Source organism: Salarias fasciatus, chromosome 10, assembly GCF_902148845.1.
Source record: "Salarias fasciatus chromosome 10, fSalaFa1.1, whole genome shotgun sequence".
NCBI lineage: Eukaryota > Metazoa > Chordata > Actinopteri > Blenniiformes > Blenniidae > Salarias > Salarias fasciatus.
In genome coordinates, this window is record NC_043754.1 from 15,777,931 (window position 1) to 15,796,510 (window position 18,580).

The window sequence follows — 18,580 nt, forward strand, 5'->3', positions numbered from 1 at the left end:
ACACACACTGGGAGAGACCCTGATCTACTTTCGTGATATGGAAAATGATGTGAAACCTCAAAAATGAAATCGCTGCGCTTGCTGCTTTCATCCTGTGCTCCCCTTCCATTTGTCCCTTGGCTGTTTTTAGCTTTCAGTCACGTCCTTTTCTCCATAAATTACTTTTTGACACTTTTTCTTTGTGTAGATTCTGTGGTCAAAACCGAGAAGATGAAAAAAAAAAAAAATCCACAATCAGAGAGGAGAGAGAGGAAAGATGGAGAGACAGAGCGGGGAGGGAGAGAGAGGGAGGGAGGGAGGGCAGGAGCTAATAAAGCGGGGATAAGGCGGCTTAGAAAGTAATGATAAAACGTCGAGTGAAGTCATACGCTTGATTTGGCACCAGTGTGTGCGCTGTTTGCTTGTTTCTTGTGGGTTTGTGTGTTTATTTGTTGCTGTGTGTTCTTGACTGATGTCCTTGACTATATTAGTGATAATATCATTGCTCGGGGTCCCTTTCAGAGCAGACAGAGGCTTCACGTGTGCTCCTATTATGTGTGAGAGTGGCTGCGTCTGCCTCAATACACCCTCTCCCCGAGGTCCTTGAAAGTCTGCATCACACTCCAACACACCTTGTTTGTTTTTGGTGAAGCTTCGTACATAACGATCCAGTATACATATGATACAGTATATACATATTCAGTGGATGTTACTCCCACTGGGTTGATTTAGGCTTTTTTCTACCAGTATATATATATTTTATCTTTAAAATCTTCTTTTATTTTCTCACCTGCATGCCGTACAGTTGAATTAGTCTCTCCAATGTGAGGTGTTTGTAAAACTTGTAATTAGAATTTGATACACGCTGAGAAACAATAAAAATGAAATTGAGTCTGGAAGTAAATGAAAGGTTTTCTGGAGCCTCATGTTGCTCTGCAGACCCTCTGTAGTGGCTGCCTCAACCTTTCAGAAAATTACAGGCAAATGGAAAAAAAAAAAAACCCTCATGACTAAAATGGCTTGACTATTCATTGTTATTTATTTTGGATTATTTTCTTATCTTCAACATGAGCATCACTAAATGTAGAAAACAGGATAGATACATGTTTGAAATCAGTGCTATCTTTGTAAAACTTTTTTAGACTCCAGTCAACTTTTCTTAAGTCAGCTGTAAAACCTTCAGTTCTTAGTGTTATACGCCAATGTATTACCCGGAGAGGCGTAAATCTATGGAACAGTCTAGATGGTAACCTAAAAAGTGTCATAACTATACATCATTTTAAAAAACTGTATAAGCGCAGTATTTTTGATAAATATGACAGAGAAACATAATACTGGAATGTGAATACTGTACGACATATCACACACACGCTCATGAACAGGCACATGCACGTGTTAGGGTGCATTGGCCTGGGTATGGATAATGAACACACAAATGTAACAATACTGTCAGACATAGTTTGACTATTGAGTATGCTGTAATAATATGTAATTGTGTTTGCTTGGCCTGAATAATGATGAATAATGATTATGTATGGTTAATTTTTGCAGTTCATGTCCAGGCATGCACACACTTTTGTGTGGCATGCCAGGATATGAATCTTGTACTACATAACACACACACATTAATAGGCAGGCACATGCACATTTTACTGTGTAATGGCCTGGGTATGGATGATAAAAACATACATAAATACAACAACTCTGCCATGTGACCCTCAGTGATAAAACTGTGAGATATGGGAAGGGGTAGGCATTGATAAGCTTCTGCTTCAGCCTACTCCTTTTGGGCTCTCATTGAATGGTTTGCATATTGTTGTCTGAGATGTTTGTAACTTGATATGCCCAAATAAACGAAACGAAACGTAACACCTCTTCTGTATACTGCCTTTCCTCAGTTGTTGACTTGTGTCTGTTTGAGTTCACTTTTTTCATATCTGCACCTATTATCTGTCTCTCCTCAAATAGTTGGATTTGTACCACATACTACCATATGCTCTTATCCCTGCACTCATACACCTTCACATTTAATCACAGTAATCAATTATCAACTTGCATTATGACATTTAGTGGTAATTGCAATAATTATAAGAGATCTTTTTTCTTTTTTTTTTTTTTGTTTGTTTGGAGGGAGAAGCGGCAGCAGAGAAAGTCCTCTCACAGTGTTAACATCATGAAACCGGGACAGGACACTCAAACTGAGGGATTAATAATTTTCTGGACTTGTGCATCTCAGTGAATCACACATAATATCCTGCCAGTTTGATTGTTAACTACTGTTTGTTGTCACGCTGCGATCAAATGCACAAAAAAAAGTAACATTTTCAGGTCACGGCCAATTGAAGTTAAATTATGTAATCGAACACGAGCTTCATGGTTTATTTTTGTGATAAAAGCTTGACTGAGACCAATCAGAGGGAGCCGGACCCGAAGATCACCGAGGATCAAATGAGACTGACAGACTGAGGGTCCATCATCCATTATCCACCAACCAACGCATCCATCCATCCATCCATCCATCCACCCATCCATCCATCCGCCCATCCATCCATCCATCCATCCATCCATCCGCCCATCCATCCATCCATCCATCCATCCATCCGCCCATCCATCCATCCATCCATCCATCCATCCATCCATCCATTCATCATGCTTCCATCCATGTTTTACTATCATCTTACATCATCCATCCATCCATCCGTCTTACAATCCATCCATCCATCCATCATCTAATATCATCCATCCATTATCACCTTACATCATCCATCCTTCAATCCATCATCCATCTGTGCAGTGTATTTGGTGTCAATTGAAGTGAAATCACAAGTGTCAAGAATTTTAGCAAGAGAGTGTGTCAATAAAGTTTAAGGTTTAATTCCTGAATTTCAAGAATTACATTTTCACTTTGACCAAGATGGAGAAATATATCGATTGAAACAATATGACATTGAAGCATGTTTTATTACCGGACCACTAGAGAATAACTATATAATTGGCTGTAAGATAAAACTCTGGTATCAGCTGCCATCATGACAGAAATATTAAAATGTCCCGGTTGGTCTTTTGCTGTATGTATATTGAAAACTGTTGTTATTTTATAACTTCATCTTTCTGTAAGCCTTCAATCCATAAGAGGATCGACTTCAGTTAAATGAACGCGATTATGCACATGCGGTATATTGGTTTGAGAATGTAATAAATGAAAAACAGAGTTGGAAAATATCAACACGTCAGGCATCCAGGAGAAAAATGTGATTCATTTTGTGCACCCGCACTGGTGACTCGAATCAAAATTTTAAATCCATTTTTGATGAAAGGCCTGCATCCTAAGTCCTAAAGTGTCCTAAGATGATAGTTAACTCAAAGCCGTCTTCTCTTGTCTCTTCCGTCCACCTCGCCTCTCACAGGTGTTTCGCACCGACTTCATCACAGCCATGAAGCTGCCCGACTCGGCGCAGCTCGGCCTGGACGACTTCTACGTGCTGTCGGACCCCTGGAGACAGGAGTGGGAGAAGGGAGTGCAGGTCCCGGCCAACCTGGAGGCCATCCCGGAGCCCGTGGTCAGGTAGGACATGACCGGCGAGCGAAACGCACACAGAAATAAACAAACACACAGAGAAGCTCTCGCTTGAGCAGCCACATGAAAATATGGGGAACATTTGTCAACTTTGTGAATATAAACGCGTGCTGAGCTAAAGGATTAGCTTGTTATAACAGGTGTGTGAAGTCTCTACATCATTACTAGTCATGTAATTACACTAATTAGCGACATATTTGTAACGGAGAACGTGCGCGCTCGCCTCTGCACGCAGAAGCCCGCAAGGACATCGACTGTGACCCTGTGCAAACGCATGCATGGGTTCGGATGTGCATGCACACACACTCGCAGCAACAGGCTGGCAGGCAGATGTGTGCAGGCGTGCACTTCGACCCACTTCCATTCGCACCGCGGCTGAGCTGCAGCTCGCTCTGCCTCTTTCGTGCCACTGTGGACTCACCAGCTCTCTAGTACTACTGCAGCTGCTTCACATACCCGTGTGGTTTTTTTTTTCTTTCTGGCGTTCGAGGAACTAATGAAAATGCTCAGACTGCCTGGTAATGCCTGTTGCGCAGACATGTCACACTGGGAGGCCACACGCACGCCGCCGCTCAGCCTTTTCAGGAGACAGATAAATATATAAATTATCCTGTCATGAGACTTCCAATCAAATAAATTGTATGCTTTTCAAGCCAACCTTAAAAAGACACATGCAGAGAGAGTTCACTCTCACAGGCGCAAGACAATTTAGTTATCGGGTATGGAAGATTTAAACACCCTTTGAACTTTGGGAGTTGAATTTGAAAAGACCCTTCATGAAACTCTGTGTCAAGCAGAGACTCTTTATGTGTGAACGTGTGACTGGAGCTTATGGTTCGTGGTGTTGCGGTGATGGTGGGGTGGGGGTGGGGTTGTTTGTCTGTCGGCCAAACAATCCAAAAGCTAAAGTGGAAATGAACTTCTGTGTTGATTCAAGGTCTGCAGTGGGGCTGCTGTGGGTCAGACGGTAATAGGAGTATCATACAAGGCTGGTGGTTTGATCCTGAAGTTCTCCTCAAAGTGCTTTTTGGCAACAAGCTGAAGCTCGAACTGCTCCTGCATGCGCTCCCAGCTTCCACCTGTGTGTGAGCGCTCAGTTGGAGGCAGGATCTGTATAAATGCAGTAATTCACTTTCTTCCATTTTATCATTTTGCCTTTCAGTTTAAAAAGAAAGAGAAATTCCTGATAGAGTTTTAGTGTTGGAGTATTAAAAAAACTTGGTGTTGATTAAAATTTTGTTTCAACTCAAAATGTATGAGTACTGCAGGGACAATAAAATCAAATATATTTCTTTCTAACATAACTCAATGCTTTGGACAAACAATATGTTGAAGAAATAACTCACCACTGCCAAAGAGAACCTTGTTTGCAGAACCTGAAAAATAATCTTCGATTAAAATGTGTGAGGTGTGCATTTACAGTTTTGCTCGGGATGGAAACCGGCACGTAAAACCCAACGAGCTCTGAGAGATTTAACGAGAACGGAAGACAAACATAAACAGTGAAGTAGTTTCTGTTTGCACGCTCACAAGCTTTTACAACTTCTACCCGGATCCTTCACGGTGCAGGAGCCTCAGACAAAACTCTGGTGACGATGTTAACCAGGCTGATTATCTGAGCACACGTCACCTGACAGGTATAAACACCGCGGTGCTGACAGATCGAACCGGGCCTGCAGGCAGACGGAGAGATGAGAATATTGGGGGGGGATCCCTTAAAAAAACGGTAGTTAGGTATAGATGGATGAATTGGGTTCTTATCTATTATCTTGTATGTGATAGAGGGCTGACATGATTTACTGTGATGTTTAAACAGGGCGATGATGGATCGGCGGCGAGACGGGAGAAAAGGCTGAGTGTGACTGAGTTGATGGTCTCTGTCAGAGTCTCTGACAGCGGTTTGTTCATCCTTCTTTGCTCGGGTGTCATCTGCACGCCCCTCTTTTTGTCCTCTCTCTCTTCCTCCTCCTGCCTTTGCGTCGTTGTTTGGGCTGTGATATGAACCATTGTCTGATTTGTTCCCTCAAAATAAGTCTCTGTGGTCAGGCAGAGTCACTGTTTCCCAAAAATCCCGCAAGCAAATTATTTAAACAAATTTTGGGGATCTGTGATATTTCTTTTTTGACATGCCTCTTCATCCTAATACTGGAACATTAGATCAACATAAGGCTCCCTAGGTCCCATAAGCAAATACAACTACGATGCATCATTTTTACCAGGGGGCCAAAGCTGGTATCATGTGTCGCACTTGAAGCACAGAATAAGTCATAATATGACTTTTTTCATCAAAGAGAATAGAATAAATGCAGCAGTAGGTCGAATAAGTTTCCATTCACTGTCACAAAACTAGAATTCTTTTAAATACTTCTCAAACTCTTTCGATAAAACCAATTTGCTTGATAAATGCACGGGTGATCAATGAACACGTCAAAGACGTCCGCTGTTACAATAGAGCCAAATGCTGCGATTTTCACCTCCAGAAACTCTCTTTCAACTGAAAAGAGTGTAGCCGCGCTTTATTTTTCACACCTTATTTTTCTTTATAGGACAGCCGAAGAAAGGAAAAATGGGTTAGAGGAGAAGATTAATAGCACTTTCATGTCTGTCCATTAAATTTAAGGCCGTAGCCAGAAGCCTGTTAACTCAGCTCAGTGCAGAGAGTGGAAGCCGGGGGAAACGTCTCTCCTGGCTTTGTCAAATGGTAACAGAATCTGCCTACCAGCACTTCTGAAACTCATTAATCAAATGTTTTATCTTTCTATTTCTTCATCCCAACTTAAAGTCACATTAACAAGATTTCTGGTCCAAAATAAGAATCAGCTGAGGATGAGAAGTCTTCATTGAGATTCTTTCCTCATCCTTTTCTTTAGTTTTCTTTCCTTTGTCTTAAGTATCTTCATCTCTACATCTCTGTCCTCTGCCTCCCCCTCCTCCCCTCCCGCTCCAGCCGGAGGCGCAGACACATTTTTCTTTTTCTATTTTTTTCTTTCTCTCTCTTTCTTTCTTTTTTTTGAATAATGACATCATCTTCAAAAATTGTAGGAGAGGAAAAGAGCTGCGGGCCCCGTCTGGCTCCGACAAACCTCTTCTTCAACATTTCTCCCCTCGCTTTTCTTTTGACCACATTTGGTTGCTTTGGCGAGATTTTTCGGTGAAACGGTTGTGGCGGCTGGTGAAGAGGTCATTACGCTTCTTTGTGGTTTTTCTTGTGCCTCTGCCTCAGAAAAAAAAAAAATATTGCAGAAGAGGGACAAAATGAACAATCTTGAGCCTTCCTGTCCCTTTTTATTTCCCCTCTTTGCCGCATTTTGTCCCGCCTAGCTGCTTTTTCGTCTTCCCCCCTTCACAGTCTGCTTTTCCTCCCTGACTTTATCACTCTCTCACCCCTCCATCCCTCATCTCTCGCTCTCCACGGTTTTGTCGGGGGCCGAGTGGAAGTAATTAGCCGTTGCGTAACACTGGCTGTGTTCAGACGGTGAATGGGGCTCTGGCAGGGACTCGGCAGACCTGGTCTCCAGTGGCATCGCCGAACCAAAGGAAGGAAATAATTACACATGCGCATCTGAAGATCGACGCGCTTTCACCAAATCAAATAAATGCAATGTCGCTGGTGAATGTGAAGCCTTTTCATTGTGGTTCAGTGAAACAAATTGGCATTTTGTTGCATGAAACTGTGGCCATTTAAAGCATAACATAGAGTGACTTCCAAGGTTAAAAAAAAAAAAAGAAAAAAAAGAAAAGAAAGTTCATTTTGGAGAAAATCGACCGAGCTTCTTGATTGCCAAGACCATAATAACACTGGTGCGTCTTTAAAGCTGACTCTGAGGGTCATGTGAAAATAATCCAGTAGATCATTTCTCATATATTGTTATTATTTCAAAGGCTTTGGGAACTTTGCGATTTAAATCATGAGGTGCAAAGCCTGCGCGCAGGGGACATCACTCCATAATGAGATTCATGCTTGATCCCCGGTGGAAGAATATCTGCGGGTCGGGTTTCTGGCAGCTGTGATCATATCCAAAGCTTTGGCCGGACAGACAGGGATGCTATGTAAAACTGTCGGTGCATCTCTCTCCAAACGTTTCCCAGAGGAAACGAGTGGTTTGAACACACGTGCAGATGCAGGTACGATTTTTTTTTTTTTTTTAAAGAAGCAACAAGGTCTTTGATGAGAAATAATGCTGATCTTTTTTTAAATACGACCGGGCTCAGACTGCTTTGGACACGTTGGGTTCAGACATGAAGTGTTTTCCTCTGCATGGAGACAAAGGTCCAAACACGTTTACCTGTTGATGGTTTACAGCCCAGGAATCCAGCCACTTGCGGATATGTTTAGCTTTCCGTTCTGCATGCGTGGCCGCGCCGAAAACACGGCGGCTCTGCTGAGCGCGACCGAAAGACAGGTGCAGACTGAAACGGCTATTAGCCTGCACGTGTTATGACAGCCCGACAGCTGCCAAACACCAAACACATTTTTACATTACAGAGATGTCTCTTCAAACTTTGAATGGCTTGAAAAAAAGAAACATTCCAGTATTTTATTGAGTTTTTTTTTTCTTCTTTTATCCTGAATTCACTCTTTGGACTTGAAAGAGGTATGGCGTTGGCGAGTAGGCGTGGATAAAGCCTCTAATTGCCACGGACCTTCCCCAGTACATAAGCTTTGTACTCGTGTGCAGAAACAGATGCAACTGCCAGCAAATACATTTTGAATAAATCCAATCCACTGGTACATCGCGCTGCATATCCCAGACCCCACTGTTTCTGTTTATTTCCACAAATGCATTTCTCTCGAGCGCACGGCGCCGCTTCAAAAACACATCCAAACACAACCTTTCGCTGGGGGACGCCAGACAGTGCAGCGGCGGGTCAGGAGGCTAATCGGCTACTAAAAACTCAGTGACTGCTATTCGGCACGCGCGCCCGTGCACGTGCACACACGTGCACGTGCACACACATGCAAGCACACATGCGCGCCCCAATAATGGATTGAAGAAAGCCTGAGGGCAGTGAGATGGATAGAGAGATGGAGGGAAGGACAAATTGCTGAATGGTGGCGAGATGGAGGACAGACTAAATGTCACGTATTGCTGAGCGTCGGCTATATTTAAAGCCCAGAAAGTATACTGTGACATTTTCAGCTAGAACTCTGTATTTTTCTCCACTTTGGCTCTTGTCACATCGTGAGTTTAATAATGTTAATATTTTTGCCTGAAATAGGCTTTTAGAAGCTCGTACCATTTTTCAGTGATAGAATAAGGAACCGCCAGCGACACTTTATCTCATTGCTTTGCTAATTTAGTTTTGGCTCGTGATGCTAAAGAAGCGAAATCATGTCTTATTTTTATCACAGTTTCGGATGAAGCGTACCTCTCCATGTAATATGATCTGTGTAAACCTTTGAAAGACATCTTTTTTGAAAAAAAATACTGCTTCATCTGAGGAGATGTGACCCAGTTTTCTGAACTCCTCCGGTGTGGAAAAAAAAAAGAAAAAAAAAGAGAGAGTTAAGAGTCCCGGGAATAAATGTGACATTTGTTTTTCCTCTTCAGTATAAATGATGTTGTGAAATGACCAGCTAAAGGTCATGACAGAAACACTGATGCGAGTACATTAATGACAGGCGTGATTAAAAAGGAAAAAGGAGAGAGAGCAGTGGTTAGGCGACTGAAGAGTCCCTCTGGGATTCGTGCTGCCGGGCCCAGCTGCTGCCCACAACACGAACGCTCACTTTCACAAGGACACACGATCCTATGCGTTTATTGTGCATGTGTCATCGGAGAGCTCGTTTGCTTGTGTTCCTCAGTTCGCAGTAACATCTGGAAATCAGGAAATCCTCTGCTCTTTTCCAAAGCAGCTCTTTATCAAGAAATAAGATGACTAATAGCAGCATCACCAGCCTCATCATGTACAGGGTCAGCGGGTGCACAAGCAGTAATTGCCTCCACACACACACACTTGCTGGAAGTGTGTTTTGCTGCGATACCCTTGGTACATGTGTGACGACAGTGAGATGGCTGAGTAAACAGCCAACAGGCTGCCTTGTACACACGTGTACTCTGCTTCCAGCCTCGGGAACTGCTTCCTACACAGATGACCTACAGATGCTGCGGACATCTGATAAAACATCGGGTTTAGATGAATTGGAGAAATTTTATTGCATGAATCAAACAGTCACTGACTGCCTAAAGGAGTCAGACTTCACACAGCGGCGACTGCAGCTTCCACAACATGTATTGCAGTTCTCAGACGTCTCTCGGGTGTCGTACCGTCCAGAACAATGCAACATCGAGTGAACAGATTTTGATTGTTCGCAATTTAAGAAAACTTACTGAAATCTGAAATCTATAATGGAAAAGCCAAAAACACAACTGCGAAACCTACAACAGGAATTCAAAACCCCAAAACACAAATACAAAAGCCACAACAACAAAGGCATCAATGGCAGACAGTTAGCAGTGGGTTGTTTTATTGGATCGGGTTTCTGAGGGACTGTTTTTTGCTCGACTAATGGAACATATTTTTTTTTTTTTTTTTTTTTTTTTTTGGAGAATGTTTGACAAGAAGTTTGTAAAATAAGTGAACCGGAAAAGTTCCTGAAGTGAAGCCATGCATTTCTCACAGATGAATTTTATTAACTGTGCTGTTGTCAAGCTTTCAGATCGAAATGTCAACACAAAACACGAAGCGAGTTTGTTTCACTGCTTAGTTTCCCCCCCGAGTTAAACCGTGATGGGAGGATTCAGTCACTGAAGCATGGCCCTGATGGAAAAACACTCTTTAAGGTAACTAAGGTATGAGGACAGACTTCAATCAATCCATAGTTGAGAATTAAAAATGGCCAAGATAGTCATGTAATGTGAAACACACTTCTGATACACACACTCAGTAACAGTTCCCTTATTCCTGTCTCTCCAGTGATTCACTCAGAAAAATGATAAAACCTCCCAGCGGGGGATTTTTAACAGCCATCAGCCTCATGCATCTCAGATATGACCCGTTCACACAGACAACGTCTGAGCTCCAGAGGTGGAACAGAGGCAGACTCCGCCATGCTATTTACGCAAACAACAGGGTGCGAGGAAGGCGCAGCGGCCCTGAAACCGAATCTATACGTGTGACCGTGAATATTGAATACTCAAAAGATCTCTCAGTGAATCACTTTCAGATTTAATGGCTGAAAGCACAAACTGAATAAAATGACAAGTGGTTAGAGTGGATGAACCGCTGAGTGTAATGAAATACTGAGGGGCAGATGAATAAACAGGTAAACTGATGGCTTCTTTATATCACTTATAATGTTTACCCTTGGTTGCTTTGATTAAGACGATTTGAGACAATTTCCCTGTGAATGTTTTTTGATTTTGGATGTATTAACACGACATAAAAGTTTAGTTTTTTTTTATTTTTACCAAACACCTTTCTATATAAACTGTGGTTTGATTGAAATATGAATGAGTCATGGCTCAATGACAGAATGCGGCTTCATTGCTGCAGAGCTTTGTTGATGTACTGAAGGGCTGAAGAGTTCATGATCCACTTTTTTTTTGGCCGTTTGTGGGTCATATGAGCAATCATGAAGCTTCACGTGATCCAAACACCTCCGCAATAATCACGAGCGCCTTTCGTTCAGTGTCGTTGTGGATCTTATGGATGTTCTGTCACCTTGACTCACATGTTATAAAAGCATCCCAGATAATGCTCAAGTAGATTTATTTATTTAAAATAGAAATGTGAACTCAAAGCCGAGCAGACTTGTTACAAGCTTGGTCCAGGCACCACAAGTATGAACCGAGCCTCATGGACCTCTGGAAAGACAGCAATGACGACAGCTACGACCAAACTCACCCGCAGCAACTCATCAGCACATTTCCCTGAAAGGTCAGTTGGTGTGTTTCTGACCGCACTCACTTGGTTGCTTTTGGCTGAAAGTGTGAGCGAATATGAGAACTATATTTTCTAAAGTATAGGCTAAAGAGCCAGATTGGGCCCTTGCTGTCTGCCTGTATCTGGTAAGTCGCCATGACAAAACTAATAACATGTTATAGTGAGAAACAGCTTTTGATGCCTTTCCTTGGCGAGGGGGTTTAATAAACTTCCCACTGGGGCTGGAGGGGAACTGTAATGGCAAATAAAGTAGCGTAATAATACTTGCACATTTCCGTATGAGTTCATAGAGTCACTGGGTACATCTTTCACCGCAGTTAATGGAGACGACTTACTGAGCGGACCCTGCCCGGGTGATGGAGTCATCGACTGGCTGACTGACTGACCAGGCAGCTGCCTAACAGGTTTATTGACTGACTGATTGACTGGACGTTTTTTTTTTTTTTTTCTTTTTTCTTTTTCTCTTTGCCGCTTGGTCGATTGATATCACCCCTGCCATGTTTTTCCCCTGGCCTAATGTGAAGCTCTGTGGAGGAGGGATCAGGATGTTACCAGAATCACTTCCTTAGCCGACTGAATGGATGAGTAAAGGGTCGACGAGCGGTTGAACGAAAATGAGAACAAATACTTTGTCATCACCACAGTGTGCAGCAGAGTCTCAGAGTGCTTTATTAATCGCATTTGAGAGCAGTTCCCTTGTTTTTCGGAGAACTGGCTGACTGTGTTGACTGACTTTTTGTCCGACCTCTTGAACACGGCAGAGCTGGCTGGCGGCCTGTGCGACTGACGGGGTACTCTCTGACCACAATGACTGATCACTGGCAAGAACTCCAGTTGATTTTCTGGTTCCAGCGGGTGAGTCAGTCCCCGGCTAAACCCATTCACCTCGCGCGGCTTTGTGGGCACAGATCGGATTTGGTCCGGAGACTGAAACCTGGGAAGTTCAAACTTTTCCCTTTAAACAATAGGCTGGACTTGTGAGGTGTGTCTGTGTGTTGGGGTGGTAAAACGGCCGACCAAGGATACCAGTATGCAGGCATGTGTCTTTTTCACATGCCCACATATTCAATCAGCACTTTGGCCTGACTGTAAATGGAATCACTAGCTGATGTTTGCAGACGAGAAAAAAAGAGGCTGTGACTTGGTCAATGAATGTAGTTCTTCTTAAATTACAGCATAGTGTGTGTGTGTGTTTGCGTGTGTGTGTATATTAAAGCAATTTCCTGTATCCCAGCCCATCATGTGTGGTGTGTGTGTGGTGGCTGGTGTTTACTCGGAGCTGCCCCGAGGCTGAGTGTGGGTTGGTTTTTTTGTTGTGCGTTTGCATGGATCTTTGTTGTTTTCCCCACATGGATGTCATGTGACATGTGAGTAAACCCAAGAGTCATGCGTGGGAGTCTGGATTGTGCACGTATCGGCGCCTGCATTTGTGGATGTGTCGTTTGTCTCCGTGTTTGTGTTTGTGTGTAACAGAAGCGAGTCCTCCCTCGGGTATTCGCTCGTAAACGCTTGATACGTCTCATGTGGGTATATCATCCGACCTCGTCTCTCGCTGCTCCATGTGATACAAAGCTCTCTCGCGCTCGTATTTTGACACGCGCGCACACGGATGCGCACTACACACACACACACACACACACACACACCTATTAACTCCAGTTGGCTCTCGTTCTTTAAAGGATGGGCTGCAGCTCCGTCCCGTTGAGGGAGTTCCTCTGTGGTGTAAAGATCAAAGCCCTTCGCCTTCTGCACTGTGGGTTCATCAACATCTGGGCCGTGCTGTCCGCCTTCTACCAGTCTTACCATCTGGACAGCTTGACGTGTGTGTGTGTGCGCGCGCGCGCATGTGTGTAAGATAGAGACAGACACTCATGACAATTGTAGATAGATAATTATGTTCCCTTCTCTCTTTCTCCCACTGATCCCTGGTGTGTTTCTAAGAGCTTGCTCAATTTGCTGAAGCTTGTCACAGTTAATGTCCTTTCCTTTCTATCTCTACATCCTCTTTTCTTTTCTTTCCTCTCCGGATCTCATTGTCTTGCTTGTGCGACACTCGAGCAGTCATGTTATGATCTGTGCTTTATTATATTTGTGTTTCTCTTTAACCCCCGCCCGGTTGTCAAGGTGAGGCCGTCGACTTTAACCGTCACGTCAGGGAACCCGGTGCAGCCCTGGTCAGCCACTTAAACCCAACCACCTCCAGGAGAGTAAACACTGTTTACCAAGGCTCTGCGTCCCAGCAGAGGCTGAACCGCCAGGCCAGAAAATGATCCTCATTGATTTTGATGGAATTATGGGTGAACGGATGGAAAGAATAATAGACGGGAATTTCTTCATGTGGATGTTTATCTGTTCCTGCTATAAACAGAAAGACAAAACTTGACTCTGACAGAATGACCTCAATACCATGATTTATTTGGCTTGAGGAGAAAAATTTTGTCAGTTTTTTTTTTTTTTTTAATTCTAAATATTGTCCAAAGGCAGTTCATCTTGTTGGTGTTTTTGCTGGAATCGTAAAATAAAAAAGCAAATCTAAAGCTATTTGATTTACTGTCTAATAAACTGCCAATTTTTTTTTGATTTGGCAGCTAGCAGTGAGGGAGAACCAGCACCGGCAGTCAGCTCCAGAAACTGGATTCGTGTATCGAGAATCCAGCGTTGGAAAAACAAACTTAAATCATGTCTGGCTTCAACAAGACTTTCAAAAAATATCTTTTCAAGTCGTTTAAAACAAATTCCACTGTTGGGATACGATCACGCGAATTCACAAGAATTGTCTCATTATTTCGGGGTTTTAGAGCAGTGAGGGAGGATAAACCCCCAACCTGGGTTTTTTTTTTACCTGCATGTTTTTAATTTGGTTTTTGGTTTTAGTTAGTATCCTGCAGCTGGAAGAGCTTGTCGTTACTCTGACCTTTTTCACTCAGCCTTTTTGTTGACTTTTTATACATCTTCATTACACTGGGAATGAATGCAGTTCTAAAAATACATCTAACTATCGAACAAACAAACCCAAAAACACTGTTTTAGTTGAGCTGTTCATCTACGATGTAGTGCTGCATGCCTTTCCTTATTCTGGCCTGACCATGAAACAAACCGGCGTCGGTGGTGTCATCGCTTTTTAGTGTTTCTGCTTCGTCAACAAGCAATTTTACTGGAACTGAAGGGGAGCCACAGCGGCTTCGCATTGTATTTTTAGGGAAATAGTTGTTTGTGTGTGTATTGGGTACGTTAGGTTTGGGAATGAGTGAACTTTTTAACAGTTACACTTACGGTTAAAAACTAAAACATGCAGGGTTTTTATCTGTTGCCGTTAGTGGTGACTGTCTTTGTGCAGATGTGTAATTTTCTCCATGAGTAGGATGGGAACATCGTGAAACGCGTTAATGTTTCTGAACATTGCACTGTTGTAATTTGTATGCAGCCCAGTATCTCAGCAATAAGAGCTTCTTATGCATGAAATATATTGTGCAAAGCTATATATGGATTTTAGCTGCAATAAAAAAGTATTTTTTAACACATGTTCAAACCCAAAAATCACACACTAATCGAAATGACCTGCCTTTTTTCCTCTGTGTGGCTGATTTATTAGTAGCAATAATCTTTTCATTAGTCTTGCATTGTCTTTCTACTTTTACTTCTTCATATTATATATAAACAAAAAAAAAAAAAAAGAATGCAAGAAAAACAGGAAGTAATGGAGAGCGCTAGTAAAAGAGACGTCAGGGAAATATATGAATCGGGTATGAAAGAGGAGCTAAAATGAAGGGATGCAGAGCGAGTTTGAGGGTGGAGTGAATCATCCAGAGAACGAGGACGAGAGACACTGCAGGGAGGACTGATGCTGATGGTGGAGGAACTCTGGGAATAGGTAAACAAACAGGTAGATGAGGCGGTTGAGTGGAGCGGTACGGCGACTGCAGATCTGCAGGGAATGACAAAGAGAGGAAAGGAGCGAGATGGAGACACAACAGAGCCTCGCCGTTGTTTCAGCAGATAACCGAAACCCTCGTTCGTCTCTCTTCCGCTCTCCCTCGCGTCGCCTCGCCGCTTTTTTTCGGTGTATGTGAGTTTAATCGAGGCTTTCAGGCACATAAATAAAGCAAGTGGGAATGTATCTCAGAGGTGCAGACACGGAGCGGCGTGCCCCGCTCACACGCAACGAGAAAAATTGAAACAAAGCTCATCAAAAAGAGCCAGCAGCCAGGAAAGTTTTAAGGCTCTATCATCATCTGAGAATTGAGTTAATAGAAAATCCTTAATTTTCCCCAAGAAGGAGAAGAAGGATGTAGGAGCAGCTTTTATTGTTGAGTTTTTAAGAAATAATCTCCAAACGACCAAAACTTTTGGTATAAACATGGTGTGTGAGGTTAAAGAAGGACCCTAGAAAAAAAAAAGACAATCTCTTCAAACTGCCACTGTCTGTGTGAGTCATGTAACCTCGACACAGATTTGTTAGGAAATCAGGACTTTCATGAAATATTGGATTCATAACAAATTAAACAAATAGAAACTCACTCCTGGTTGTTTCTTTTGACCTTTGATCGTTTGACCTAGCCCTGGTAGTTTTTAACCATGGCCATGTGGTTATTTGTGACAAATTTAAATGAAATCTGATGACAAGTTTGTTTCAATATGTGTACATTCATGAAACAGAATAGGACCTATAAATAACCAGACAAGACAGACCTTGTGGCTCTAAAAGCTAGACTAGGTTACTTTTGTGCTGAATATAATTTCCCCAAGTCATTGTTACCTTTGACCTTTAACCTTTTCACACCAAAATCTAAGTTGTTTTTGTCTGCCTATTCACTTATTTTGTAGAAAGTACTTCCAACAGGAAGTTTCTTCAAATGTTCTCTTGTTCAGTATTTTCCATTTCTGCACCATCAGTGTAAATTCTGAATTGAAAAAATAGCATGTTCACTAGTTTAAATAAAGTTTGCTCCTTGTTTTTGGCTTTTTGCTCTAGTTTACTAGAGAGTGTGCATGTGCCAGCCGTGCTTCCAGCCTGTTGCGATCGCTCCTGTCCGTCCATTTTTCTCCTCTATTTAGTGGAGAGCAGAGAGTTTTGGTCTGCCTTTTCGCTGTGACACTACTATTTTCACTTTGCGCAACAGTTGCCGAACCGCTTTGTTTACATAGTGGATCAGCTGATCGCTCTGATCCGGCTGGCGTTGCGACCGGATCTACAGAAATCCCCAAAGGGCTCTGGAGAAGGACTCATCGAAGCTGCAGAGGAGGAAAGAAGCCAGAAAACGAAGGCTTATGGACAAGAGGAGATACAAGCCGTGTCTCCTCTCTGTTACCACGGGTAATGTAAGGTCGCAGGCTAACAAGATGGAGGAGCTAATGGCGCTATAACGGAGTCAGAGGGAGTACCGGGAGTGAGTCTGATGTGCTTTACAGACATGGCTGCACCAGAACATTCCTGACGACAACGTTTTCAGAAGTTGCCAACTTCACTCAGTATGTGAGCTGTCCCACCAGAGAGGTGAAGACCCTGGACTTGCTCCATGCTCACGTGAATGATGCAGACAACTCCTCCTCCCAGACCCCACTGGGAAGGTCAGATCACAACCTGGTGCACCTCAGTCCCTGCTATGTGCCTCTGGGGAAAGAACAGCCTGTGACTGCGAGGATACTGAGGAGATGGTCGCATGAGGCGTATGAGGCCCTGCAGGTATGTTTTGAAGACACGCCTGGCAGGCACTATGTTCGCCAAACGGAAGGGACATAGATGAGTGTGCATGACTGACAACATTAACTTGTGTGTGGACTCCTTTGTCCCAACCGAGACTGTTTATTGTTACCCAGACAACAAGCCATGGGCAACAAAGGACATCAAAATCAACTTGAATGAGAAGAAGAGGGCCGTCGGAGATGGCGACAGGGAGGGAGTGAGAACTATACAGAGACGCCTGAGGGTCAAGATCAGAGAGGCTAAGGAGGAGTCCGAGCCGAGGCTGGGGTCAAGGCTTCAGCAGAGCAACACCAGAGAGGTTTGGAGTGGAATGAGGCCCATCATTGGTTCTTATATATCTTACATCATAGCTTCTGCACTGAGAACTGACATCTCCAGCAGTTCTGGGATGACTCTGCAGTGGTTGGATGTGTCAGTAGGGGTGATGAGGCCGAGCACATGGCTGCGGTGGACATCTTTGTCACACGGCGCGAGCTGAACCACCTACATCTCAATGTGACGAAGACCAAGGAACTGTTTACATCCAGGGTGGACATCGTTGATGGTTACAGTACCCTGGACTGCACATGGAATGGACTAAGAACAACGTGTCTGTGACGCACTTGTTTATTAGTCGAACATGTCAAGAATTAAATCATGGAGACAAGAAAACATGGAAAGGTTGCACTTGTGTCTAACTTGTTTAGATTTACATATCTTTGCAAAACAACATACGTTTCCAAACTTCCCAGTCGCTCACAGAAGCATCCCACTTCACTCTGCACCATTGAACATGGTGAATTCTCTATCTTCTTTGTCACTTAAACAATCCCACAATTCCCAAACGCTGTAAAAATATCCTAAAACGGAAACACTCCTAAATGTTGTCACTACTATGGAAAAACTCCTCAGGTCCAGAATGCCTTGTGCGAGAGTGAACATGTGTGCCAAATTTGAGGAAATTCCCTTTGGGCTTCAAGCGTTAACACATAACTGTGAGTGGTGTGGATAAATGGACGGGAAACCTGGTGGCACGGTGCCTGTTCTCTATCACTGCTGCCAGCTGGGATAAAAATAGTTTCTATGGAGAAAAGTGACACGATTCAAATGTCTTGTTCAGTTACAAGAAAAAATAAAAAAAATTTTTGTCATCGTACTAGTAAAAATCAAGTTCAAAGTGCAAATATCAGCAAATAAAATATTTGATTTTAACGATCCAAATAGGTGACAGTCTTTAAAACAAGACTGACAAACAAGAAAAATACTGCGTGTCCTAACTACTTTTACTTTTTAGGTATTTGCCTGCACCTGTGGCCTGTTTTTCCCAATCAGAAGGTAGCGGTGGGGGTGGTGGGGGTAGTGGGGGTGGGGGTTGTGTCGCTGTGTGCGACAAAGCCAAGCATGTTTTTTGCAGGCGCTGTCGTCGGGGGGCTTGGTGGTGGTGGGCTGTTTTT

The 18,580-nt window shown here is 43.2% G+C and overlaps 1 protein-coding gene across 4 annotated transcripts in view; it reads left to right on the forward strand.

Annotated features, from left to right (window-relative positions):
- jade2 (jade family PHD finger 2) overlaps window positions 1–18,580 on the forward strand; it is a 174,379-nt gene that overhangs the window by 49,093 nt on the left and 106,706 nt on the right. For all 4 annotated transcript variants that reach the window (XR_003932254.1, XM_030100614.1, XM_030100613.1 and 1 more), the window contains exon 4: window positions 3,387–3,544. Coding sequence is in view for 3 of the 4 variants with exons in the window: in XM_030100614.1 (XP_029956474.1) it covers window positions 3,387–3,544 (158 nt within the window). In the remaining variant the exon portion in view is untranslated. The remainder of the gene's footprint in view (window positions 1–3,386; window positions 3,545–18,580) is intronic.